General features: G+C 43.6%; 2 protein-coding genes across 6 annotated transcripts in view; both read left to right on the top strand.

Moving 5' to 3' along the window:
• LOC134078655 (protein mono-ADP-ribosyltransferase PARP4-like) overlaps positions 1-1,570 on the top strand; it is a 44,738-nt gene extending 43,168 nt beyond the window's left edge. For all 4 annotated transcript variants that reach the window (XM_062534744.1, XM_062534743.1, XM_062534741.1 and 1 more), the window contains exon 35: positions 70-1,570. In XM_062534744.1, coding sequence (XP_062390728.1) covers positions 70-271 — 202 coding nt within the window. In that variant the 3' untranslated portion in view covers positions 272-1,570. The remainder of the gene's footprint in view (positions 1-69) is intronic.
• Positions 1,571-2,838: 1,268 nt separating this feature from the next.
• Positions 2,839-27,798, top strand: part of LOC134078657 (protein mono-ADP-ribosyltransferase PARP4-like) — a 30,091-nt gene continuing 5,131 nt past the window's right edge. Inside the window, exons 1-31 of one of the 2 annotated variants that reach the window (XM_062534745.1) lie at positions 2,839-3,019; positions 3,157-3,286; positions 5,290-5,485; positions 5,699-5,804; positions 6,202-6,289; positions 6,548-6,628; positions 7,280-7,438; positions 7,917-8,054; positions 8,350-8,508; positions 8,794-8,957; positions 9,614-9,745; positions 10,453-10,551; positions 11,513-11,696; positions 11,789-11,936; positions 12,797-12,939; positions 14,745-14,876; positions 15,091-15,177; positions 16,456-16,620; positions 16,731-16,768; positions 17,258-17,336; positions 19,653-19,790; positions 20,138-20,393; positions 20,742-20,812; positions 21,010-21,197; positions 22,569-22,668; positions 22,849-23,019; positions 23,228-23,308; positions 23,604-23,684; positions 23,966-24,061; positions 24,571-24,681; positions 25,657-25,695. In XM_062534745.1, the coding sequence (XP_062390729.1) occupies positions 3,161-3,286; positions 5,290-5,485; positions 5,699-5,804; positions 6,202-6,289; positions 6,548-6,628; positions 7,280-7,438; positions 7,917-8,054; positions 8,350-8,508; positions 8,794-8,957; positions 9,614-9,745; positions 10,453-10,551; positions 11,513-11,696; positions 11,789-11,936; positions 12,797-12,939; positions 14,745-14,876; positions 15,091-15,177; positions 16,456-16,620; positions 16,731-16,768; positions 17,258-17,336; positions 19,653-19,790; positions 20,138-20,393; positions 20,742-20,812; positions 21,010-21,197; positions 22,569-22,668; positions 22,849-23,019; positions 23,228-23,308; positions 23,604-23,684; positions 23,966-24,061; positions 24,571-24,681; positions 25,657-25,695 (3,756 nt within the window). In that variant the 5' untranslated portion in view covers positions 2,839-3,019; positions 3,157-3,160. The remainder of the gene's footprint in view (positions 3,020-3,156; positions 3,287-5,289; positions 5,486-5,698; positions 5,805-6,201; positions 6,290-6,547; positions 6,629-7,279; positions 7,439-7,916; positions 8,055-8,349; positions 8,509-8,793; positions 8,958-9,613; positions 9,746-10,452; positions 10,552-11,512; positions 11,697-11,788; positions 11,937-12,796; positions 12,940-14,744; positions 14,877-15,090; positions 15,178-16,455; positions 16,621-16,730; positions 16,769-17,257; positions 17,337-19,652; positions 19,791-20,137; positions 20,394-20,741; positions 20,813-21,009; positions 21,198-22,568; positions 22,669-22,848; positions 23,020-23,227; positions 23,309-23,603; positions 23,685-23,965; positions 24,062-24,570; positions 24,682-25,656; positions 25,696-27,798) is intronic. The other variant, XM_062534746.1, reaches the window with a different exon arrangement.

Genomic DNA, 27,798 nt, shown 5'->3' with positions numbered 1-27,798 from the left:
TTTGTTACGCAAAACCTGGCCAATAAAGCTGATTCTGATTCTGATTCTGTTTTTCCGTGCTCACCGCAGCTCTTCCGAGTGGGAGGCCCTGAAGCGCGCGGTGGACTGGGTGTGCTGGGCAGACAGGCAGTACCCGTGCGTGTGCAGCCGGCTGGAGTTCGGCCGCGACTGGGAGTCGTCCACTCGACAGCTGCTGGGATTCGACCGCCCACACCCCCTCTCCCCCCTCAACCCTCTGCTGGAAAGGAGCAGAGCCATACTGGCCTGTTAGAAACACACACACACACACACACTGCACACTTTTGGGCCAAGTATTTACTTATGAAAATAATTAGGCTATTAGAGCCATATTGACACAAAAAGTAATTTGCAGCAGAAAGCACCATTTTAAGGGCACAAAGTTCTACAGTGAAATTGTAATTCCTTCTCATCCTCTGGAATTTCGTTCTCTGTCAGGGCCCTCACTTTCTTCACATGCTCCTTCTCCAGCCTCCACTGAGTCCTCTGGCTCTCCCTCTTCCTGCTCCACAACTCTCTGAATAGTACCTTGATTAGCTTCTCCCACTGCTGTTTTACCCTGTCCTCGTTTCATGCTCATCCAGTTTCGCAGTGAAATACAGCGTTTGTCGTCTTTTATCAGGGATTTTCTAAATCCTGGAACTACTTTTTCAGATACCTCACAACCGTATAATAACTGTATTTGAATCTGAAGATTACACACTCCAGACCACTAGATGTCGACAATGTTCCTTTACTTTGGGCATATAAGGCCCTGTTTCCGTTTCCGGTGGCGGAGTAATGTCAACGAGCAATTAGTCTTCCTACAGAGACCAATGGGATTTACAAAATGAATTTGAATTTGAATTTCGCTGCGAAACTTGCTATAGAAGATCGTTGAAGACCAGTTACCACTCGGTGAGTTGCACATTTTTTTAAAACAAACGTTTAGGGGTGTTTAAGAACAGAATCGTCCTGGCCCATAGCGAGCAATGCTGAAGCCATACAGAGAACATTGTAAAGCAGCCAAATTACAGCAACAGGACCAATCTTGGAGATTTCGGTGTCAACCACTCATTTGCATCCTAGGCAATACAGAAAACGGGCTTCAAGTGTAAAATACCGAACTATGCCTTTAATCTATGCACATATCTATTTTAAAAAAAATGATAATAATAACACTTGCGGTCATTTTTTAATGGTTTTAAGGTCAAAAGGGTATTGTCAAAGTGGTACCGTAATTTCCCGACTATTAGCCGCGGCTTATACATTGATTTAGCAAAATGTCTTCAACTATGAGGTTAATACAGGGGGACAGTTAATATGGTATTAAAATATGCTTTTGTTTCTTTTAACTTGCATAAAATACTGTCCTGCGGCTTATACACAATGCGGCTTATATGCAGGAAATTACTGTATTGTAAGTCACTTTGGATGAAAGCATGTGCTATAGGTAACTGTAACCATGTTTGTCTACAGACAATTATCCATACAAAGTAAAGATTGTCTACATTGTTTCAAGTATTTCTACAAGCAAATATACCTCTGTCTGAATAAAAGCATAATAACGGTATTTGGTCTGCAGGGGATTTTTTGTTAAGGTAGACAGCATCGTTTTGCATTTTGCATCTGCCCTTATTGATTAGCAGAGGGACCGCTTTTGTCTTTTGTGTCTCTCCACTTGAACAAGAGGTGCTCCTTGTTGATAATTGAGTTTCCTCTTCAGTTACTCTTGTTAAGCTCCTCTGTCAATTGAGCTTCAGTTTGTCTGAGAGGCCGTTCTGGTGTGGTCTTTTGCTGTAGTATGGCTGACAACGTTCACCTTTGATCGGACGGCATCACTATTATACTGTCCACACAGTGATGCCAGTTGCAGTTGCTGGGCAGCTGCCAAACATAAACCGAGGCGTTTTGATATGAATGCCTTTAAAAACAGTTTCTTGGTGTGTTTACAAAGACACAGATGTGATTAGATAACTGCTGTAGATTTATCAGGCTTTTTTTCTCGTTTATTTCAGTAAGCATATTAATATCTGGCGTAATAGTGCGCATGTACACATGAAGCTTGACATGTTTGTTGCCCCAGAATGTTGTCAAAACTGAAAGCACAAACACTACTTTGCACCCATTTTACAATTTTGTAGGTACAATCCGCTGCACAGCACTCTTTTTGCACAACTGTAAACACAACTCACTGTTTTACACTCAATTTCCAAATGATCAACACACTTCTAACAAAAAATGTACACATGTAGGCCTTTTCTCTATTATTTACACAACTGTCTGGCTCACTATCACATCATAAAAACTGTTTTAGATAATTAGCCCACTTTGCAATCAGCCCAAGCACTGTAAATAAGCCACATGTCAGCTTTACGTGTGGAATACAATGGAGGCAGCAGGAAGAGTAAGAAGAGTGAGAATTAGAGGAGGCCGAGGAAGAGGACATGGAGGTGAAGAAGCAGGATGCAGAGGTGAAGAAACGAGAAGGAGAGGACGACAAGGACAAGGAGTTGAATTCAGAGGAAGAGGACAAGGAGGAGCAAGAGTAAGAAATAGAATTACTGATGACATCAGAGCTACAATCATGTATATATGTCTATGGCTACAATAGTGGACCATGTCATCAACTGTGTAATGACGCTGCACTGGGGAAAAAAATATTTGTAGAGTTTACTTCAAAAAAATATTTGTAAGAATTTGCACTCAATAAAACTAAGTAAACAGACTTGACATGACTTGACTCCATTAGATGCACTTCCCTTCCTCCCCGCTGGAGAGCAGTATTGTTGTGTTATGATTGTGAGAGGGAGTGTCTTTAGCGTGACAGGACCAGCAAAGTAGACTGTGAGAAATTGCATGTTTTTTTCCTTCGGATTTGGGGTTGACTACTGTGACGATATTGGGTTTTTCACTTTACCTGGTCAGGATTGCAGTGCTTGACAGCACATTGGTCTGTGACAGGGCTTCTTTCGTGTGAGAAAAATTGCCCCTGCTCTCGTCTGAACAGCTAAGCAAATAGGTTGGTCATGAGTTTGTCATTACACATGATAACCTAGGCTACTCATGCCTCTATTTTTACAGTGACAGGCACACCTGCTATATTCATCTTTCTTTTCGCCTGAAACTAACTGTAAATGTGCTTATCTCACACCGCAGAACTATGACAGTTTTCACCAACTGTACCGTGGTCTTAGAACTGAAGGATTTGCCTTTCAAGGAGAAGAAAAAAATTCGCTTGGCCATTACAGACAACGGTGGCAGCCTCGCCTATGTGGTCAACAAGCAGGTTTGTTCTCTCTTTGGCCATGGTGTCACTGTCAGTATGAACTCAGGACTTAGCATGCTGACTAGCCGTCATAACATGCACATAAACATGTCTTAAGAATGTCACATAGGCCTTCTGTTGTTGACATTATTTCAATCCAGGATGAATGTGATATCATATTCTATCATAAAATGGCACATTTTCAATGTCTAATGAAACCACGACAGCTGTTGATGGTGGTAGTCTAGGAAAATGAATCGATTGATTAGATTTAAATACTTTAGCAAGACCACCCAAGACAGCTGTTTTTGTGTTTTGTGTGTCTGGTTGCTTTATATTGGACCCCATCAAGTCTAAATCGCGGCGTAAAGAATAATATCAAGACTCGAGTTTTTCGCCAACTACATGTCTTTCATTTGGGTGTGACAATAACGACCTACGGAGGGGGCTGGCGCATTATGTAACAATCTCTACCATAGGCCACCTAAAACACAATGCGAAGGCTACTGACCAAGGGAAACCTGGTCAGAAGTTCGTGACGAGATGTTATTTTAGTAGGCTATAGTGCAGGGGTATTCAATTAAAATTCAAAGAGGTCCAGTTACTAAAATGTCCTCCCGGCAAAGGTCCGAATCTTAAATTGTCACTGAAAATAGTGTAGGCTACCCTGAAGTTAATAAAATCAATAACGCATGTACATTTCTAGGCCTATTTAATTTATTGTTACATTTCAAGTGTTTTCAAAGTAATATGCTTGTAACATACCAAAAAGTCTTAACTTGAATGGTACTTGAATGCAAAACAATACTGTAGTCTTTACTAGGCCTACATTTCAAGAAAGACAGACAACAGACACTGAATTTATTCTGAATAGAATAAATATAAAGTGCAAAATAACTTTGAGCAGCCTGAACTTAGGGCCTATTTCAAGCAGCCTAGGCCTAATGTAAAACATTCCGAATCTTTTGAATAAAATAAAAGTGGATCTTTAAGAAAAGAAAAAAAAGACCTTTGCATACTGCGTTCTAGTATCCTCTGCTAATAGTTCAGATGTTCTTGTATCTTGTTGTTGAAGCGGACAATGGGATCTGTAAAGTTTCTGCAGCCGCATTAAGCACTCATTCACAGCTGCTGTCCCATCGCTAAATGCTCTCTTGTGTTGCATCAAAATCCACGCAATCTTTAACGAACACTAATTTGCCTGTACATGCATGCGTGATCACACGAGTAGACCTGTCATAGTGTGCTTTCAATTTGATAATTATTATCCTACCTCCGCCAAGGAAAGTAATGTTTTCATCGGGGTTCGCGTTTGTTTGTCTGTTTGTTAGCTCTCGGAGTGCTTCTCAAGTTTTACTTGCCCTCACTGCGGACTTCTGCGTGTACCTTTCCTCTAACGACCCGTGTTTGATCTCAGTGACGCGCTAACGTCGCCACAGTTTCACAGCGCATATTCACAGCAGCACGAACGTATTGGTCCGTCCGTCCATTCATCTTTAAAAGTTCGGTTTTCACCATCATTTTTGAGCAAGCCATTTTCTCTCATCTCCTCTCTCTCCCGCTAGGCCTATTCTCTGTTGCTGAAAGGTAAACAATCGAGTTGATTGGCTTGGCTACGGACGATGCTCTTTGATAATATTAGGCCGACAATTTCAACGGGTCCGGACAGCAGCGTCACTGGGTCCGGACCCGGACCGCGGTCCGCCATTTGGTGATGCCTGCTATAGTGTATTATGGGCGGGTGCACAATGCCTGCTTCACAGGAACGCGCATCAGCGCACATCCTAGCAAAACATTACAAATCACACGATTACAATGGGAAACATAATTATGATAAAGATATTATGAAATACACCTCACAGTGAAGTTTTCACCATAATTTGCAAATTAGTAATGATGGATGTTATGGCCAAAACACACCCATAACTGATTAAGAAACATAGGAACGTCCTTAGTGACTCTGTCTGTCTGTCCACGATGTTATAATGCAGCTGCAAATATACATTTAACCCCCCCATCCACAGTGTAGCTTCATAGTGGTGAGCAGCCTGGGATGTCTGAGCAACAACCGGCAGCAGAGCGCCTGGAAGCACCAGGTGCCGGTGGTGGGGCTGGAGTACGTGCAGGCCTGCCTGGAGCAGAAGGCCCTCCTGCCGGCCCTAGAGCACGTCCTGGTCCCTGTGACCCCCACTCCCCACCCAGCACTCACCATTCAACCAGGTATGGGGTCGGCACAGTGCACAGTGTATGAGTGGTCTCATGTGGAAAAGGAGTACGGGAGAATTTGTTTGGGAACACAAGCGTTTAAGTGGAAAGGGGTTATTAAGTACACATGTAGGCCTGTAGCCCACACTGTACTCATGCATAACTCACATTTACAAACAGAAGTGGCACACAAGGCTTGGGCTTGTTTCTGTTGTGTTCTGTCTGTAGTGAGACTGCTGACTACTGAGGAGAAGTCCAAAGATCAAGATCCACCCCAGACAAAGATAGCGAAAAATCAGGTCAAAAATGACTCCAACTATGTTAACAACCATCGGTAAGTGCTGCCTTTGCAGGGTATGGGTTATGATTATAACATGATGGTAATTATGAAAGAGACTAAGATACATAGCATAGCATACGGATTTCAATGTTGGACTTCCTGCTTTCAATGAATTGAAAGCAGGAAGTCCTATTCATGGGTTTCATTGAAATCCGTATTTCTCCCATCTCAAGGCAAACTGAGGGAATGATGCACGACCATTCAAAAACATGACTGGTTTTCTAAAGATACAAAGCGTAATGCTAATCGGTGAAGTGTCCCTTTAAGACAACAGTATTTCCTGATGTGTGTTGTGTTGAATCATCTGCTCTGTGGATCGAGTAATTTCCTCACGCAAGTGGAGTGATTGTGTTTGTTCCTCCACCTGCACATAACTGCTTCCTCTGCACAGGATCTTCTCTGAGCATGACAGAGACCTGCCCTCGTACCCCTCTCACTTCCAGGTGGCCAAGTACTCCATTCACAGCACTGCTGCTGGGGTGAGGACACCTGTGGTAGAGTTTCAGATGGTCTTTCAAACTTTGAAATTGTTATGGTCATTTTGTGAATTTATATATGTGTGTGTGTGTGTGTGTGTGTGTGTGTGTGTGTTGGGTGGGGATTATGTGTGTGTGTTTTATCACTTCCTCTTGAGTATGAGCGGTTGTGTACTTCTGTGTGTGTGTGTGTGTGCGTGCGTGCGTGCGTGCGTGCGTGCATGCGTTCGTGCATGCGTTCGTGTGTGTGTGTGTGTTTAGGGCGGTTGGTGTGTACTGGAGCTGCAGAGTGCCACAGGGGAGAAGGGTCCTGTGTTCCGGATTGTGCGCTACATGAAACAGGTCAGATGAGAAGCAGCTCTGTCCTCTGTACCTCTCAATAGCTTCTCATATTAAAAGTGCTCTAAGCGATACTCCATATTTAATCAGATTAAACATGTCCATGTAAATGAGGCTCTTGGAATACCTAAAATTGAACTGTAAAATGTTACTTGTATTGGAATATACCACCGGTATGTAAGGGATAATCAACGACGCGTGCGTTTATAGGAAATGAATGCACGTTCGAATTGATAATAAGGTCCCGATGCCACAGAAGGACTTGCACTTCAATAAGTGCATTAATTTCCTATAAACGCACAGCGCGGAGTTGATTATCCCGCTTATGCCACTGCTACTAGCATTTTTGTTTAAATTGGCCTGTTGTAATTACTTGTTGCTGTTTTTACTGTTACATTCACATTCCATTTATGCCCGTGCATTGATATAAATCAATGGAATTGTGACATGCGGTCAAAAAATGGAACTACTTCATAGCCGTGCGTATATCGAAAGTTAATGCACGTTCCAAATAGCTCATCACAATAGGAAATTTGACCAAGCAGTAGTATAATCATATTCATTCACTCCCTTTCTCCATCTATCTGCCTGTCTGTTTATCTGTCTGCCTGTCTGTCTGCCTGCTTGTCTGTCTGTCTGCCACTTGTCCTCCAGGGGGCGCTGGAGCGAGACCAGCTGGTGTTGTGCTGCTGCTCTGAGGATGCTCTGGAGGTGTATGAGCAGCTGCAGGACAGACTCAGAGCTGACGACTTCCAGCTGCAGAGACGCCTGCCTCCACAGCATGAGGACATGGGTTCTCCCAGCCTGAAGCAGGTGAGCTGCACTAGACCTCGACCCCTCACCCCTGACCCCCGACCCCTCACCCCTCACCCCGACCCCCAGACTCCCTGATCTATCCCAAAGGTGTTGGACTCAAATCAAGCAACATACTTGTCCAGTTCATTGTTCTTTTTTTCGCCTTGCATGATATCAGCAGTGTTTTGGATCATTATCATTTTGCAATATCCTGCTTCTGCCAAGTTGTATGGGTAATTTATGGCGCCATCTATTAAAACTATAAAAGCCATCTCATCCTCAGGATGAATAAAGTATCTATCTATCTGTTTCTATGCTCATGCAGCTCCATATTATCACCTTCCCTCCACTCACCTGACTTGAGTGCAATAGAGGAGAGAGAGAACAACACAACCCCTCCTGCAAAGAGGACCTGAAACAAAATCTGTTATACTGTACACCTGAAATTTCTCTATGTGTGTGTGTGTGTGTGTGTGTGTGTGTGTGCGATTGACAGCTGCTGCTGGAGGAGGAGCTGAACTGCAGCACACTGTCACAGGAAGTGGGCGTGTTTGTGGAGCTGGTGTGGGCTGAAGCGATGGGGAGTCTGACCAAAGTCCTCAAAGTGCCGGCGCTCAGCATCAGCCCCAATGATGTAAGACTGACACTACAGACGACAGGATGTGGCCAATGTGTGGGCTGATAATGTACTGTTTGTCTAAGTATGCATGTACGCAATGTATATATATGTCCAGGTTGTGTTTGTGAAGGGGTGTGTGTGTATGTGTATGTGTGTGTGTATGTGTGTGTGTCTGTGTTAGTGTAACTGCTGATTGTGTGTTTATTATGTGCTAATCAGAGGCTAATTCTTTACCAATGATCTCTGAAAAATTAGATACTTGTGTGTGTGTGTGTGTGTGTGTGTGTGTGTGTGGGGGCTGTCCCTGCAGGTGAGCCGTGCGGAGGGTTTGCTGCTGCAGGTGCGGAGGTCAGAGGATGCAGCTGAGAGGAAGGTCCTGCTGGAGGAGATCCGCTCTGTGCTGCCCCACACACTGCCTGATACCCTCCCTACTGCCAAACTCACCTCTCAGGCACTGGACCTGTGTCAGGTACACACACACACACACACACACACACACACACACACACACACACACACACACACACATGCACTGCCTGATACCCTCCCTACTGCCAAACTCACCTCTCAGGCACTGGACCTGTGTCAGGTACACACCACACACACACACACACACACACACACACACACACACCGCCTGATACTCTCCCTACTGCCAAACTCACCTCTCAGGCACTGGACCTGTGTCAGGTACACACACACACACACACACACACACACACACACTCTCTGATCCTCTCCCTGCTGTGTGCAGGTGCTGAGGGACACGCTGGCTGTGAATGAGGTGGTGATGAGGAGCTCCAGTCCCTCCAGTCTGGGGAAGTACAGAGCCCTGGGCTGCAGCATCGAGAGCCTCCCCCCTCAGAGCCCCCACTACCAGATCGCCACTCAACTGCTGCAGCACAACGACAAGCTGGGGTGTGTGTGTGTGTGTGTGTGTGTGTGTGTGTGTGTGTGTGTGTGTGTGTGTGTGAGAGAGAGTGTGTGAGTGTGTGAGAGAGTGTGTGTGTGTGTGTGTGTGTAACCATGGGTCTGTACGAAACCGGAAAAAAAGCTGCCTTTTAAGATATCTAACAAGGGAGCAAGGCATCATGGCATGTCTGAATCAAAAATGCTGCCTTATAAGATACCTTCGTTTTGCTCAATTTGGTCAGCATAGATGTACCCTTCATGCTGCCTTCAACATCCAAAGTTCTATCGAACTATGATGTCAGTGACCGCCAGAAACCACGGGAACCGCTGTTCATGAAGAAGGAACGTTGAGAAGAAGTCAGCTGTTGACCGGGATAAACCGTGAAGTCAGATGTGAAGTCAGTTGTGTCATGGCAACAGCTTGGCAACAGCTATTTTGCTAGGCCGTCCGAAACGTCCATCGGTAGCTAGTACTTTATGTTTACAAAGGCAAGTGACTTGCTAGGCAGCCGAAGGCAGCTGCCTTCCATTTTGTACAGACCCCTTGTGTATTGTATGTGTATACTGTATGTATGTGGATATATTTGTTTTGTGTGTTTATGTTTGTGTGTGTGTGTGTGTGTGTGTGTGTGTGTGTCTGATTCCCTGTGCTTCTCTTACAGGGAGATTAAGATTCACAATGTGTTCCATGTGCGGCGTGGGGTGGAGCTTCATATGTTCAGGGAGGAGCTTGGGAACATTAAGCCCCTCCTTCACTCCACCAGTCCTGCCAGCTTTGTTGGAATCCTCTCTCGGTTAGAAAACTCTAGAACAGAATCTACCTGTCATGTAAAGATTACCTAAAGATTATCATATCTAAATAATAATAATAATTATAGCTATATAGATATTCTATGCCCTCCTGACTAGTGTAACTAGTCTCCCTAATGTGAGTGTTGTCCATGCTAGTGTTGCTAATGTGAATGATGTCCATGCTGCTGTAGGGCTGTGCAATTAATAGATTTTTAATCGTAATCGAGATTATTATTTTAAATCGTAATCTAATGTGAAATCGTAAAAATCGATTTCTCACTTTAACTAGGGTAATAACGGTACATATGTTTGCAAGTGTTGAATTTTGCGGTAAAAGTTCAAAAAAGTTTCTTAATATCAATCTTTTAAAATGAATTATTAATAATTCATATCGTTTAATAAGAGCAAGATTTGCACTTAAATCCCAATGGGGAAATTATTTGTGAAATGTTCCATAAAAAACAGCATATTTCAAACAAATTCTTGCCTTTTGTCATTTCAAAAATAATCGTAATCGTAATCGTAATCGAAAATCGGATTTTGAGAAAAGAAAAATCGAACAGCCCTATGCTGCTGTACCTGCTCTGTCTATAGATATGATCTATCTGCTGCATCTGCCCTGTCTATAGATATGATCTATCTGCCCTGTCTATAGATGTGATCTATCTGCCCTGTCTATAGATGTGATCTATCTGCTGTATCTCTGCAGGGGTCTTCTGCTGCCCCGGGTTGGAGTGGAGCATCACGGAGTCCAGCGCACAGATGTGGGGCACCTGGGAGGAGGCATCTACTTCAGCGACTCCTTCAGGTCAGTTGGCCTTGGCATTGGGGGATTAAACACGGATGTCGAATTTGTAATCTCAGCAGAATCTGTATTGTTTCGCTCTTTAATGTTCCCTCATGCCTTATTGGATGAGAAAGCTAACACATGTTGGGTGTCACCCGATGCAATGTGACGCAAAGTGCAACAAAAGTCTTACACCCATCTTACATCGTACACCCAACCCAGTGATGAATTTTCAGCATGTGCCCCACTTCCGTTGAACATTACGGCCTACTGTCATGTCAATGTACGAATATAGGCTTGGTCTGGCACTTGATCAAAAAATGACTATCTAACACCCACTAAAAATCATACGCCACGGACCAATAAAAACCTGGTCTATAGTGAAAAGCATTTGTTCATTCAAACATTATTGGGGTCAATTTTGCTTTTTTCAGGCTATGTTTTCAAACCCATTGTCAGTCAATAATGAAAGTAAATAACCTTCATTAAAATAAATAACTGTTTTGTCTGTTGAGTGAGTGCAGATGCATGTAGGCTATACTGTACTAGTTACTCAAGTAAGCTGCTAACTAGTGGAATCGTGCAAGCCGACTCTTTCAGATGCACTGAATGTTGAAATACTAATGTGCTGTTTGATGTTGCGCTGCTGGCTCTTAAAGGGAATGACAGATGTCAGTCACATTGGTTTCACCCAAAATACACTCATGAATGATTAAGAAACATAAGCACAAGCCTTTTGAATAATGTGCCTGGCAAAATTACAGTGTTGAATTAGCGAATGTGGACTGGACACGCCTAAAATGTCTTTAAACTTTATGTCTCTGACTTGGTGTTTCAGATTGCTGTGTTGATTTATCAGCACCAATGTGATCAGTGTGTATCAGCACACACACACACACACACATACAGTACGTAGACATGTAGACATGTAGACCCTTTCAGCCTTACAGTTCCTTCTCCCTTCCTCCCCCTTGTGGATCAGCACCAGTGTGAAGTACTCCAGTCCCGGTGTGACGGACGGCTCCCGCCTGCTGCTGGTGTGTGAGGTGGCGCTGGGGTACTGTAGAGAGTTCCGGAAGAAGGACACCACCCTCACCAGCGCCCCTGAGGGCTACGACAGCGTCCACGGGGTCAGCAGCACCCCCAGACAACACTCAGAGTTTGAGGTACTCATGCTTATGAGGGAGTCAAAGAATAACACATTGCAGAATGTTTACTGTGTTTTCACAGAAATATGGCTCCTTTGTTTTCCCTGCAGGACGATGAGTATGTGGTGTTCAGTCCTGACCAGGTCAGGCTGAAGTACGTGGTCCAGTACACGCTGCCAGACGACCAGCTCAAGGACTTCCAGCCGTCTGTTGACACGTCGATGGAAAACATCCCTCCAGCAGGAACCTCTGACACATGTGGGTATCCAATGATTGCCTTTCTTGCCTCCTCACCCAACATATGGCACCGTAAGGTTTATATACTGTAGAAAATTAATTAGACTCTACTTGATGTTAAGTGTTGTCATTTCCTATGTACCTACCTGTAGTATTGATGAGTATTGAGTTAATTGATGTGAACACGTTTATTTGGGTTAGATTATGTAAGGTTATAGGTTTGATGCAGCAACATGTTATTGCATGTTATTACATATGAGTATGCTATTGCTTAATTGTCACCTGAAGAGAAGAAATACTCTCCTCTGATTGGCTGGTAGGGTAGCTATTAATTCAGAATAAAGGGAGACCTATGAATTGGTAAAAATGTTGAATCACCGTTCCATTGTTTATGAATGGTAACTATAACGATCATAGTAGGATCATGGTTGAGCCTGGAAGCAGGCTTCACAACAATGAAATCGACTGTAAACAAGCTAACTAGCTGTCCATGCTATCACTGTTAGCTGTTAGGGCCAAAGAAAGTCAGCTTCTTTTTAAACGGAATCGCTAGTTTCCTGTGTGTGCTATCCTGTGCTATTCTATCCTATAGTGGCAACCTGATGATGAACTGATGAACTCTGCCTCTCACCCTTGCCCATTCCATTAATTCCGTATAACGGGATATCTCGGCGGTGGTTATCCCTAACACAATAGTGTTTTGAAGTGCTAATTCATGATGATGATATTTGTACTTAGTTGTACATTTATTACATAGTTATAACAAAGGTGTAGTTATTACAATGCTAATTACAATGTTGGTTTAGTAACATTATGTCATGAAATATTACAACATACAGTACTGTATTAGCTACATAAAGCTGTCTTAAATACCTTCTTAGTGGCGAGTGAGGACGATGGGGGGTTTGAGGACATTAAGAACCCTCTGGACAGCGTGACTGCTGGTCTCCTGGACAGCGCTGGACAGATGCTCCCCCTGCAGGCCCTCCATGTGAGGTGCAAGCTGGTGGACCTGCTGTCTCAGGTATAGGGCTCACAGGCCACACAGACTGAAACATTCAACCCCTGCTACTGAAACAGGAAGTGTAACCATGACCTAGATATGGAGATTTGAATCAAAGTTCATTGGGTGTGTTTGGTTTCCAATAGGTATGTGTGGCAAAATTAAGCAATAAGCCCCGATAGGCCGTAGTTTACACAGATTTTAGAACAGCTAAGGGGCGTTTTTAGGTATGACGCGAAGCGGAGTTACTACGTCGATCTAGCAAGATTTCATGAAACAAAGGCACAGCAACGAAAAATTTAACCATGTATTCATAAATAATCGTAAATATATTTCCTCCATATGAATGGTTGCCATGCAACATCGAGACGCAGCTACTCTAAAGCCCGGCGCCCACCAGAAGCGGCGTTCAGCGGTGTTCGGCGGTCTGGGCTTGCCGCGCAGGATTTCAGAATAGTTTTCTATCTCTGTGCGGCTGCTGCACGGCAGACGTTTCCAGTGGGCATTGCTCCATTGAAAACAATGGAATTCTCATTTTTTCATGGCGTGGCGCGCCGCGCCGCGTACGCTTCTGGTGGGCGTTGGCCTTAACTTTTGTGCAAGTTGTGGTAGCGCATTACTATAGAACGAAATGCGGTCAAGGTGTATGTTTGCGTTGGATTTTCCAACGGCATCAAACGCAATTCAGCCAATCGTACTGTGATCAAGGATCGGAACTATCCATTTTAGAAAGTAGGGAGTGCCGAAACATTTTCCTCAGATTACTGTCTACTTTTATAATGTTTTATCACACCAGTCAACTCTCCTGTTTTTTCTCTCCAGGATATTTTCCTGTAAAATATCCCGTATTTGAAGACTCTCTCTCATAACATTAACTCTACTATCAGACCTGTCAGTCTCTGTACTGTTGTCCTGTTGCTACCCCCGGTGAAACAGATGTTTTCAAAGCATCGTTTTGCTTACTTGAAGGCAGCCTTACTGTGCATTCAGACCAAAGACCGTCAAAAGAGTCAATGTCGCTGATGAAGCTCATAACGCGACGCTCATCCCAGTTCAGCGCCGAAAGCGTCATAGCCACGACATGAAACAACAAACTACAAGCAGCAATCCTGAGAGTTAGACATTCTGATTGGTTGACGCCGAACCGTGTCATAGCTCATTACCATAAAGTTAAGTGAGGCTCAACTTTGACGCCTGTGACGCCCATGAAGCCACGCTCATGCCCAGAACGCTTTTGACGCCGGTAACGCCGACTCCCCATAGAAAATGAATGATTTCCGGCACTCTTGACGCTTTTGACGGTCTTGGTCTGAACGCACAGTTAGAGTGAACTTAGCCTATTTTAACATGATGGTGTGGTTGTTATGAGAGCACGATGTGATAGGCTACTAATCTTCTTAGATCTTACTTGCCACACCTCGTTTAGTTAGTGCAGCAGTTCTTTTGTCTGAATTCTTGCTGTCGGCAGAGGGATGTCAACATTCATCTTTCTGTTGCTATTGTCCCGTATTTTGGGCGAGAAATTGGGAAATCTCTTTTATTTTCAATACTCAATGCTGACAACGGGGTGCTATACACACATACCACATTTTGCTGTTTAGTTTCCTCAATGTGCAGTAATTTTTAAAATGTTTACCTGTTGCCTGTTATTTTTATCCACATATTATATTTCAGAAAACATTATTAGATTATCAGCAGATGCATGTTTTTCCATCGCTGGCCCTCAGACATCATGAAAGCAAACATTGGAATAGATTAGTTCTTAATTCTCTACTGATTGTTTTTCTACTTCGCTGCTTTTGTTGTTTCCCATCTCCTGTGTCCAGGTCATCATCTTCCAGACGTACTCCAACCCGAACTCCATGCCCATAGAGGCCAAGTATGTTTTCCCCCTGGAAGAGTCTGTTGCTGTGTGTGGTTTTGAAGCCTTCATTAATGGGAAGCATGTGATCGGACAGGTACAGAACCTCCCAGCACTATTTGCCCCCTTCCATAGTGCACTGTTCCCCATTCAACCATCTCCAGTCCTCTTCTGTTCTGATGTATCTGTTCCTCATGATGTTCTGGTGGTGTGTCTAGCCCTCTGTCTGTTCTGGTGAAGAACAACATGGCCATGGTGTGTCCAGTCCTCCGGTTGACTGTAGTTGTGTTCTGCTGCTGTGTGTTCCTCAGGTGAAGGAGAAGGAGGAGGCCCATAAGGAGTACAAGCAGGCCATAGCAAAGGGCCACGGGGCTTACCTCATGGACCAGGAGGCTCCTGTACGTCAACACACACACTATAATACTCTGCTATTCACAAAGCGATAACATAGATGTATTTCCCAAGCTGTATTTTAGATCAATCCATATGAAAATTGGGAGAACTCCTATACTTAAAGGAATAGTTCGGAATTTTGGACATAGGACCTCATTTCCAACTTTACCGAGGTGATATAGGTCGGTGGAGAACGTTTTTATCGCGTTTAGCCCCTTCCTTCAGTTGCAGCGTCCCCCTTTGCTAACGCTGGTTTTGAGCTAACACATTTCTACGGTAACATCAGTCTGACATCAACAACAGTCTTACTCACTCCACCACACACCCGAGACAAGTCAATTAAATCGTCGGACTATCGATATAGTCGTTAAGGAGAGCTCCAATACTTTTTCAACCTAGTAGGGTGACGTAATTCATGCCATTTCTTAAACCAGTTAAACCAGCATATAGGTATCTCGATAAGACTCTTATCCATGTTGCACAGCACTTGTTATGACATATTGAGCCACTTCAGTAGCACAAAAAGTGGTCTACTTTGACATTAGCCTCTGCCGCGATAGGGTAGCTTTGTAGCTGCCGACCACTAGCATGACAGCTCAATGTTGCAGTGTTTTGTTTTGTTCCGACAGTAGACAGTACGCAGTATGTAAAGACCAACAGGGCTCAGGTTGAAACATGCTGGAGTTCAGTTCTCCTTTAAGGTTCTAATGGGCACATGATGTTGATGGAACATTGCAGCTACATTTAGCTGATTATAGAGTGTGGAGGAGACCACCGTCATTTTGTATGCGGCTGATTAAAAATCACTATGAGAGAATGAATGGAGCATTGGGAAATCATAAAAATAACCTCATTAGTTCATTAAGTTCTTGAGAAACCCCACATTCGTTTACTTTCAATAAAACCAGCGGGCATATCGTCTCCCTGTGGATTTTAGACCTGTTACATCTTTAAAATATGATGGTTGCTACATTACATACACTTTAACTCACCAAATGTAATACCTAGGCTTTCTATGGCTATTGTTTTACTCACACCTTGTTTTCGCCATATTTGCAAAAACCCCATTCATTTTCCCATAGAGACCAGAGAAACCAGGAAGCATTAAAATGCTAACGCTAAATCCTACAAGCTCTGGGCTGCTTACCCACTCTATGGAGTGAGGAGATCATTGGATACATATATATATATATATATATATATATATATATAGAACCCTATGATTGGATATCTGTTTGTGTAATTGATCAAGTTTATGATGTCATATTTGTGCGCCCCATCAGGATGTGTTCACCATCAGCGTGGGGAATCTTCCTCCCGGTGCCACCGTCCTCATCAAGGTCACCTTCATCTCTGAGCTGCTGGTGAAGCACGGCGACATCTACTTCCAGTTGCCCGGGAGCGTGGCGCCATGGCAACAGAGTGCTGCATTCAATGAGAAGACACAGGTAGGAGGAGTCTAGATTGATTGACAGTTGTCAGTCAGTGTTTGATCTATTCTGTGGTCAACTTTTACATTTTATTTGTTTTTGTTATATTACTCTGTGTGTGTTTGTAGGGTACTGTGGAGAAGGTGTGTGTGAGTGAATTCAATGGGTAAGGGTCATCATCTTGTTCAGATGTGCTCTACATCATGGAGGGGTTTTATTGATAATCTGATTGGTTATTACATTATCACATTATTAGTAATGATAATATGTGACCCTGCAAAGCGAAACCAGTCGTTTCGGTAAAATTTGCAAAATTGAGTTATTGTGCTCACGTGAGCGACCATAAACTAAGCTTTCCAACGATATGTATATTGAGGGTATTACGCAAACTATTGCTAAGATAACCGCATCCAAAGTTGACATGGTTCGATATGAAACTGTAGACTGTATTCTTTAGAATTATGCGAAAACGTGAAATTCAACAATTTAACCTGAAAGTTTGTTTATTGTGGATTTTCTCAAAATAACGTTGTGTGCAAAGTGACTGATTTCGCTTCAAAGGGTCACATATATTAATGTGATTATATGTTACTGATTGATGATGATTTATCACTGATCACTTGAAGTGCACCTCTTTCTTATTGGTCCAACGCAGGGACTTCTCCCTCAGTATGTCCATTGAGATGCCTTATGAGATAGCCGCTCTGTTAAGCGGACACCGTATTCAGTCCAAGGTACTGTATGTACAAGCATGCCCTCCTGAATTGTCTGCACAATGAGAAATATCTGTCCCACTCTGTCTGGCAGGGAAAGAGGAGATCATTGTTACTCGTGTGTTGGTTGAGGAAATTCTCAGTTTATCGTAGCATACAGTAGTGGTAAAGGAGCTGGGCTAGCATGTAGTAGCCTAAAAAGGTGTGATTCCAATTCCTGGCTTTCAGCATTGTGCCCTTGAGCAAGGCACTAACCCCAAATTACTCCAGGGACTGGCCCTTGTCATATAATTGACATGTTTAATTCACTTCTGCTATATAAAAAAAAAAGGTCCTGTTTAAAACTGCTGAACTGCTGAATAAAACACAGAACTTGTAATAAAACACAGACCACTATGTTGCTTTGGATAAATAACAAAAAAGGTCTGCTACAGTACATGACGAAAAAAAAAATATATATATATGTTTGTTGTCTTGTTTTGCACCGCTCATAGATAAACCACTGTTTGCGATTTTAGCTTATGCTGGTGCTAGCTCTATAGTGCTAGCCTAGAAATCTAGACACCCCTAGCGGCAGCAAATGTAATTTGGCTGGCAGGGCAGTCTAGGCACGATCCATTGAGCCAGGGAGCTGAGAACCCCCAGCACCAGCGCCCCAATCACAGTGTGTATAGAGTCGGTGGGTGGGCTTAACATAATGGTGACTGACATGCGACCAGAAGTTGCGACGGTAACTAGGGGTGCAACGGATCATCATTGATCCGTGATCCGTTCGGATCAGTATCTTCGGTTCGGCACACACATGATCCGCGGATTGATTTATTATTTTATTTATTTATTAATGTCCGTTTGAAGTAACGTGCGTGTCCACAAGGCATGCTTCTAGTCCCTCCCTACTGAGCTGCAGGCTCTGCTCCCCGTGCCTGCGCGTCTTTTCTCCTCTCACACACGTTATTAGCGGTCATGCCTAACCAGCAATACATGGCTGCTAGTTTAAGTGCTGATGTGCACTGGCTGCACAGCAGCAACACAATAATAGCCTAATATCAAGTTCATTTTTGCACACTTACATCTCTCAAGTTTGTTGCGCACCTACCTATGCTATGATATTTAGGTCATTTAGGCTTACTGTTGGGTTCAATGTCAGCAATAAGCTACGCAACCTTGGCTAACTTGTAGCCTACATCTGGAGATAGCTTGCTAACTAAAATCATAGTTCTCACTAAAATCATAAAGGAGCATTGCAATACACTCATCTCTTTTATGATCCCAGAAAGATGTTCTTGTACTTGTTAGTTTTATAACATGTATTTTATCTAATGACACAGAAAGCATAACGAATTGCATCCATATATCCTTGTCATCATGCACTATATGCAACTTTTTTTCATAAGAATAAAACCGTGAGACTGAAAGCTAATTAACCTCACGTATTTCTTAAAGCAACAGGGACTCAATTACACACACCTATGCGCACTCCATTAGAAACCTACACACCACATTAAAGATATGCTAAATCAGTACACAAATGACTAAACATTTTTAGCTACTAGTAATTATGCAGATTGTAAAATACTAAACATTATTAACAAAATATATACACTGAATTCTAAAATATATGATATAGAAACATGACTATCATTTTCTGTGTGTGTGGAGGGTCAAGCAGAATCTCTGATGGCCACTGGTGTGAATGATCACACAATATTCAATTTAAGGCTACTGATGATTAAACACCAAATCAACTAGTATCGGTATCGAAACAATAATTTTGGTATCGTGACAGCACTAGCCTACTTTAAACACATGCTGAAAGTGCTTGAGCCACATTACGACGTCCCGTCAAAGACAAAACTATGTTTTTGTCTTTTTTTTTTTTTTTGCTGATCCGAAAAATGGTCCGATCCGTGACTCTTGATCCGAGGAACGATCCGAACCGTGAGTTTTTTGATCCGTTGCACCCCTAACGGTAACGCATCCTGTTATTTGAAAACAAGAAGATGATTCGTTTAGCGTTATCCTATTGCGTGGAGAGGGAAGGTTACGCATCCTGCTACTTGAAAACAAGAAGATGATTCGTTTAGCGTTATCCTATTGCGGGGAGGGAATTTGAAAGACAACTGTTTATCCCACCCCTCCGATTGAGCCCTGTCTACGGTGAGTGTCCAGACCCTACATCTTGATGTGGGTCTGGCTCGTCAGGCTACTATACAGTAGTGCTTGATCAACAGAAAATACTGTCACCGTGGCTTATTTCATGTATTTTCATTCAGAAAAACACCCTTTGGTCAATTTTCGCCAGTGTTACACTTCAACCCATGTTCTTCCGTTCTTCAGATGACGGCCTGTAAAGCGATGGTTAGCATGATGCCTGGAGAGACGCTGGGTTCTGATGGGTTCTTCTGCTACATCTGTCTGTCTGAGATGCACATGCCCCGCATGTGGGTGGAGAACCACCCTGACAAGGACAGCCAGGTCAGATCTCACACATACACACACACACACACACACACACACACACACACACACACACACACACACACACACACACACACAGACACACACACACACACATCTCTCTCCCTCTTTCTCTCTCTCTCACATGTATACAGGCACTCACACTACATCAGGCGCTTGCACAAATGCACATGCCTACACGAGATGCACACATGAATACATGGGTGTGTGGGAGAAGTTCCATTGCTGTATTCATATTCTCCCTCTCCCACTTTGGTCAAAAATGTGTTACACCTGCATGGCCACTGGCCACACACATACTGTACTCAAGACCTCACCCATCCAGACCGCTCTTCTCTCCTCAGGCCTGTATGCTGGTGTTCTACCCCGACTTCGGGGCCCTCCGTGGGGCCGGAGAGGAGCTCAGCCCTGGTCCTGCTGGTCCTGCTGGTCCTGGTGGGGGTGGGGTGCAGGAGGTGCTGCTCCTGCTGGACTCCTCTGAGTCCATGCGGGGGGAGACCCTGCTGAACGCACGGCACATCGCCCTGCACCTGCTCAGCAAACTGAACGAAACTCTGTCAGTTCAGAAACTCAAGATCAACATTGTGCTGTTTGGGACAGGTGGGACGCTGGTGGTGTTGATGGAGGCAAGCCACAGCTATGCAGAAGTGGAAGACATTTGAAAAAGAAATCTGATAAATATCTTCATCACATTGAATAGCCAAAACAGTCTATGTGCCACAAGGGGTCACCAAGGGGTCACCACTATTTATGTAGTTCTGTACCATTCAGAATACATTCCAGATGATGCATTACACCATATTTAATATGTTTGTTTGTATTCTCATAATCTCATGTGTGATGGAGTGTCGTCACTACAGTTGAGCATGCGCTCTGACTGCCATGCCAACAAGCCTGGCTATATGCCATTGTGCCTGTGGCTCATATACTTTTGATTTTCTTTCACAGATCATAAGGATGCCTTCATGTTCTCCAAAGTTCTTGGGGATGCCTACGAACCAGCTAAGGACTTCATCAAGGTGAGTGCTGACATGGGCAGTGGCAGGGCAGTGTTCTATTCAAGTTAAAAAGAAACAAACCGTATTAATACCATATTGACTGCCCTCGTTATATTAAACTCATAGCTGAAAAAAAATCTAAATCAATGTATAAGCCACGGCTTATAGTCGGGAAGTTATGGTACTGTATGTTTGTTTTCTGCTGCTCTTGTCGTTAGACCTCCCCACCAGTGGGGGGCAGCACTGAGCTGTGGCGGCCCCTGCGCAGCCTGAGTCTGCTGCCTCCATCCCGGGGCAGCAGGAGCCTGGTGCTGCTATCTGATGGCCACGTGCAAAACCCCACCCTCACCCTGCAGCTGGTCCGCAGCAACGCTGCACATACACGCCTCTTCACCTGTGGCCTCAGGTGAGCAGGGTTGGTTAAATTATTTTTTAAAAAGTAGTGTTTGCTCGTTACTCGTTAGTACTTTAAAAAGTATTCTATTACTTTGCTTAGTTACCCTCTATGGAAAGTAACGTGTTATGTTACTCGTTACTTTTACGTTACTTTTATGTTGCTCAGGTGAGCAGAGTTGGTTAAAGGTAGGGTAGGAGATCCTGGAAAACGATTCCAGCAAAGCTGCATTTTGAAAATATACAGGTCAAAATTCCCAACCCCTTTCTTCAGACTTCCCCCCGAAGCCACACCTCCAGAGTACAGGAACGTGCAATGCTTGTTCACAAGTGGGAGGGAGAAGCAGATTGCAGTTTGATAGATTCATCAGAATCCAATCATCGTTAACAGTCCGTTCAGTATGATTGGATAGTGTTTTTCCTGGATTGTTCGTTCTAGAAGCCACTAAAACTTTTCATTTTTGTGTCAAAACTTTCAATTAATTGGTTGCAATGGGGGTGTGAAGAGTATTTGGTAATATGTTAAAAATATGTTTAAAAATGCTCCAGAGAGCATGCTCCAAAGACCTCCTACCCCACCTTTAAGTTATTTTTTAAAAAGTAGTGTTTGCTCGTTACTCGTTACTACTGTACTTTAAAAAGTATTCTGTTACTTTACTTAGTTACCCTCTATGGAAAGTAACTTGTTATGTTACTCGTTACTTTTACGTTACTTTTACATTACTTTTATGTTGTTCGACTTTGGGCAGAACCCAGTATCTGTTCCTAAATGTGTAGGCCTACTGTACATTAAGTTCTACTATGGAGAATATAACAGATATTTTGTTTGTGCTCTATGAAACAATATCAAATAACATAGCCTCAATACTTATGGGCACATGGGTTAACACAAAGCTCTATGAAACAATATAGAACAGCAAAGCCTCGATACATCTTATGGGCTCATATGTGAGCACAAAATACATAAGGGCTTATTTTATGGCCTTACACAGTTACTCTCCCTAGTTTCAATGAGTTTGAAGTAATGGGAGTACCTCCATCACCCAAAAGTTAGCGTTGGCTGCTTCTCACCTACCATGATTGCTCTTCATGCTACCAGCCTCTGTCGTGTACCGTGAAAAGTGTGCAACTGAGAAGGCAGTGACGCTGTCAAATCTGTCCCTGGGGAAAGTAATGTTGCGCCGAAATGAAAAAGGAACTATCTTTCGTTATCACTTTTTGAGTAGTAGAATGTTTTACTACTTTTTACCCCCCAAAAAAGTAGTTACGTTACTGTAACACGTTACTTTGTACACACAACACAGCAGGTGAGCTCTCATAAAGCGTGTTTGTGTGTGTGCGTGTGTGTGTGTGTGTGTGTGTGTGTGTGTGTGTGTTTCCACAGTAAGACGGCCAACAGACACATGCTTCGAGCTCTTGCCCAGGCAGGGGGTGGAGCCTATGAGTTCTTTGACACGAAGTCCCGTCACACGTGGTCAGAGAAGGTAGTTTGTCTCCCCAGTTACGAACACAAATTCAATCTCCTATAAGCATTCATAAGCAACAGGGATATAGACCTAAACAGAAGCTAAATGTGAGTTAACCTTCAAAAGAAAAATGTATTTGAGAGACAAATGTGTCTGATGTCAGGTGTGCCACTGCAGTATTGTTGTGTCACCTGACAGGTGGAGTCGCAGGTGAGTCGCTTGGTGTCTCCAGGCTGCAGCTCGGTGGCCGTGAAGTGGCAGCTGTTCAACCCAACAGCGCCCCCTCCTGTTCAGGCCCCTGCACAGGTCCACGCCCTCTTCAGCAACTGCCACACCTTAGTCTACGGCTTTGTACCCCACTGTACACAGGTAACATACAAGAGCATAGGGTTGTGTCACTATTTGTTTATATGTGTCCATTTGTGTTTATTTTTAGATTCTACCAAAGTGACCTCTCAAATGAAAACTCTGTATTGGATCTGCCCGTCTCTATGAAATGACAACATTTGATGAATACTCAGCAGAAATGTTTTGTTTTTTTATCAATGTTGGCCATGAATGCATATGCCCACTGTAGGCCACTCTCTATGGGGACCTGTGTGGGCAGGAGATTAAGACCATGGTGTCCACCACAGAACTGCAGAAGACTAAGGGCACGGTATGAACACCTACAACTCACCAACACAACACACTACAGAACCCTGTCCACATGGATCTCTCCAGTCTACATCTGTTACATACTGTATTTGGCGTGACTGTTGAAATAAACAACTCGTGTGTGTGTGTGTGTGTGTGTGTGTGTGTGTGTGTGTGTGTGTGTGTGTGTGTGTGTGTGTGTGTGCGTGCGTGCGTGCGTGCGTGCGTGCGTGCGTGCGTGCGTGCGTGCGTGCGTGCGTGCGTGCGTGCGTGCGTGCGTGCGTGCGTGCGTGCGTGCGTGCGTGTCTGGTCCATAGTTTCTTCACAAGCTCACAGCACGAGCAGTCATTAGAGATTATGAGGATGGTATTCTTCACATGGATGAAGCTGAACATGAGGTACGTCAGTGTTTCTCTGTGTGTGAGGTGTGTGTGTGTGTGTGCGCAGTTGTGTTTTCAAGTTGTGTTGTAACATGTTGTGTTGTAACATGTTGTGTTTGATGTTGCGGTGTGGTGTGTTCTTCAGCTCTTTAGCTCATCCAATAGCTGTGGTGTGTGTGTATGTGTGTCTCTCTCTCTCTGTGAGTGTGTGTGTGTTTGGTGTGCATGTGGTCGTTGCGTTGTGTTGTGTTGAGCTCTTCAGCTCCCCTGATAGCTGGTCTGTGTTCTAACTCTCAAAGGGGAAGAAAGCGCAGATGAAGTCCTTCATCGTGGAGCTCAGCAAAGAGTTCTCCGTCCTCTCCCAGTTCACCAGCTTTGTGGCCATCGAGGAGAGGGTACGTTCACGCCTGACCTCACAGAGAAAGGTCAGGGGGTCAAAGGCAAATGTGCCGTGGTTTGGGTAATTATTTAGGATATTTGTATTGGGGTTTTGGGGGACCCAGAGTAAAGAGAGACAAACATTAGTTTCTGTAAAACTGTAGTGGGGCTACATGCTCACCAAGTTTCATGTGCCCCGGTGTTTTGGCGTCCTGGTTATCGTCAACCAAAAATTCAGGAAGTTGGTTATTAAATAAATCCCTATATGACATTCCCAATATGACAATCCCTACGCTAGCGGTGGTCATGATAATATAGTGGAAACAAAATTATATTTTGGTAATGTGCAAATATCTTTTTCTCTCATATCAACTGCAACAATAGATACCGTCTGAATGAAATGCATTAAGTGTTTTGAAGTCTTGGATGGATAAAATGTGTTTTATTAAATCATACACTGTAGACATGTCTCAACAGTGTGAGCTCCAAGTGAAGTCTTTTGCTTCCCTCCCTCATCCTCCACCAGGATGCACAGAAGCCTGAGGAGGGCTTCACAGACATCCCCAAGCTGATTGCAGAAGAGGACGTGGACCTGCTGCCCTACATGGACTGGGAAGAGACACTGCGTGGTTGTGGGGTAGATGAGTTTTATAATGATTTGGTATATGCTATATGACTATTCCTTACATTTACATTTAGCAGTCACTGTTGTCCAAAGAGACTTCTGCTCTACATATCAACTATATGACAAGGGATTACAATTGTACCCAGAGCAACTTGGCGTTAAGTGCCTTGTTCAAGGGCACAACGGTGAAGGCAGGAATTGAACACACACAACTTTTAGGCTACTGCACACTAGCCCAGCTCCTTAACCACTACTCTTCCAGGCTACTGCACACTAGCCCAGCTCCTTAATCTCTACTCTACCAGGCTACTGCACACTAGCCCAGCTCCTTAACCACTACTCCACCAGGCTACTGCACACTAGCCCAGCTCCTTAACCACTACTCCACCAGGCTACTGCACACTAGCCCAGCTCCTTAACCACTACTCCACCAGGCTACTGCACACTAGCCCAGCTCCTTAACCACTACTCCACCAGGCTACTGCACACTAGCCCAGCTCCTTAACCACTACTCCACCAGGCTACTGCACACTAGCCCAGCTCCTTAACCACTACTCCACCAGGCTACTGCACACTAGCCCCAGCTCCTTAACCACTACTCCACCAGGCTACTGCACACTAGCCCAGCTCCTTAACCACTACTCCACCAGGCTACTGCACACTAGCCCAGCTCCTTAACCACTACTCCACCAGGCTACTGCACACTAGCCCAGCTCCTTAACCACTACTCTACCACTGCCACATTTATGGTCCTGCAGTATGTGTAATGGGCCTAAATAGACAGAATTTTTTCTTAGCTGCTGAGCACATAATGGTCAATGGTCAAAATGGCTAATCTCTGTGTTCAGTGTAAGCAGACAGGGGACAACTTTGTGAACAAACAAGTGATCAGGAGCAGTCTCCCTCCCGTATTAATTGTTCAGCTCATTGAATTGAATTGAATTGAAAGAGCTTCAGAAATTCAAATCTCTTTTTCTTGTTTTTCAGTACTACGGTTCCAGCTCATCGAGTTCTGAAGAGGAAGAGGTATGGGAGTGAAAACTCACAGAATTTTTTTGCAGTTTGTTAATTCAACAATATCCAAAATATCCAGCAAACGACTCAGGAGCACATTTAGATTTGTGTGAGCTTACAATGATTTCAAATGCAGTTAAAACATGCTTAGCCTTCTCAGATGTCAGATGATGACATGGGCTTTCGGCTTTTAGACATCGAAGACATTCACATTGATGCTCCGGTAGGTGTAGTCGGAGTGAGCATGGACAGAAATGTTGTCTAAGCTGCTGAACCCATAATGGTCAAAGAGACGATGAAATACATCAAACGAAATGCTAATCTCTGTGTTCAGTGTAAGCAGACAGGGGTCAACTTTGTGAACAAACAAATGATCTGGAGCAGTCTCCCTCCCGTATTACCTTTAATTCTTCAGCTCATTGAATTGACAGTACATTGTACAAAAATGTTTCAGAAATTCTCCTTTCATAAGCAGAAATATATCTGAAAAATAAAAAAAACTCTTCAGTTGAAGGAGAAGTGAGAGCATATCTGAGACAAAGAGCTGCATAGGGTTCACCACCCCTTTGTTAGAGCATGACTGTTTCTCAAAGTCAAGGATGGGTCCTTCAAAGTCACTTTTTCAAGAACATTACATCATCGAATCGCAGCGAGCACTGTTCCAATGTCAAGGGTGATTTAAAATTCTATCAAGTACTGAGTCCTTTGTTCTCAGAATTTCTGAGAATTTTCGAGGATGCATCAATGGATCCTCGGTGTTCAGAAAACACCCACAATCCTTTGTGTATGGACGGGACATACTGTAATAGAAAACTCTCTGGCGGTGAGATTAATTATTATTATTATTATTTTTTTTAAAGTTCCTTCCTCGGTCCTCGTGCCCAGTAATCTAGATAAAGAATGATAGGGCGGTAACAATGGGATAGTCTATCCAGCGTTCTTTATAGATCAGTGGGAACAAGCTGGAGGACCGAGGAGGGAAGGAAGGGAGGATAGATAAAAACACGAATGAGCAGGGCCCAGTGTCATGTTTTGGCCATGGTTTTGGCTGGTGAGAGTGTCACAAGAAGGTGGAAGTCTGGTCAACCTTATGATAATGAGCTAAGAAGAGGAATGGCACCAACCCATTCAAAATTAGGTGTGCACAGTTGAGAGGGAGCAAAGCCTAAGTGAGCTTATTCAATTAATTTTTTTTTTAAAAAACACACACACAAAAACAATCTGTTTAGTGTTTTCTGCAAGGAGGATGAGAGGTACTTTAATTATTGTTCAAGGTCTGCACGAGTAGGCCTAATATATTAGTCTGGCTATCACCATACTAAGCTCAATCTTTTGAAGGAAGGGAGGATAGATAAAAAGACGAATGAGAAGGGCCCACTAACTGCTCACCGCCCAGAGACGCTGGACTTCCGTTTCTGTTTGTAAGTCAAGCTGTAATGAGGAACCACGATTGATAGGAAGTAACAAAAAAAAAGCATGATGCTTCACGGGAGAGGACCGATTATGTTGAGAAGGAGAAGGTTCACCAGAGCACGCACACACATGGACTCTGACAAAGAGACAGATGTGCCGAAACGTTAGTCAACTGCTGTGCACCAAAATAAATACATTTAGAGAAACCCGTCTCTGCAAGACTGATAGGAATTTGAGTTGAATCAGACTGAATAACATTAATATGTAAATAATTGAAGCCCAATGTTGACGCAATAGACAAATTGCAGTCAATAAAAAAAAGACTCAAACTGATTTGGATAATGCTGAATTTTGAGATTGAACATTAGTATGGGGAGGCTACGCTTTGTTTCTGCTGCACAAGAGGCTTGATCAGTGAGCATCGTTCAAATGACTCGTACGCTTGGATAGTCCTTCAACCAATCAGACCAACGATCGGGTGCGTCTTTTGGATAAGCTAGTTTCTGATTGGAGCCAAAGGTTCTGGCAGGGAACAGAGGAGATAGATGTGCAGGTTTTCAGCCTGAGCTGCTGGGCGAAATCCAAATTCGCTGGAAGTTCAGGCAGGGTTCACCCAGCCTAGTAATATATCAAACCAATAAAATTAACTTGGCAAATGGTTGTTTATATGGCTGAATAACGTTGCATTATTAAGTTGTATGT

The sequence above is a fragment of the Sardina pilchardus genome, chromosome 4 (genome assembly GCF_963854185.1).
Source record: "Sardina pilchardus chromosome 4, fSarPil1.1, whole genome shotgun sequence".
NCBI lineage: Eukaryota > Metazoa > Chordata > Actinopteri > Clupeiformes > Clupeidae > Sardina > Sardina pilchardus.
This window is presented reverse-complemented; position numbering and strand designations above follow the sequence as displayed.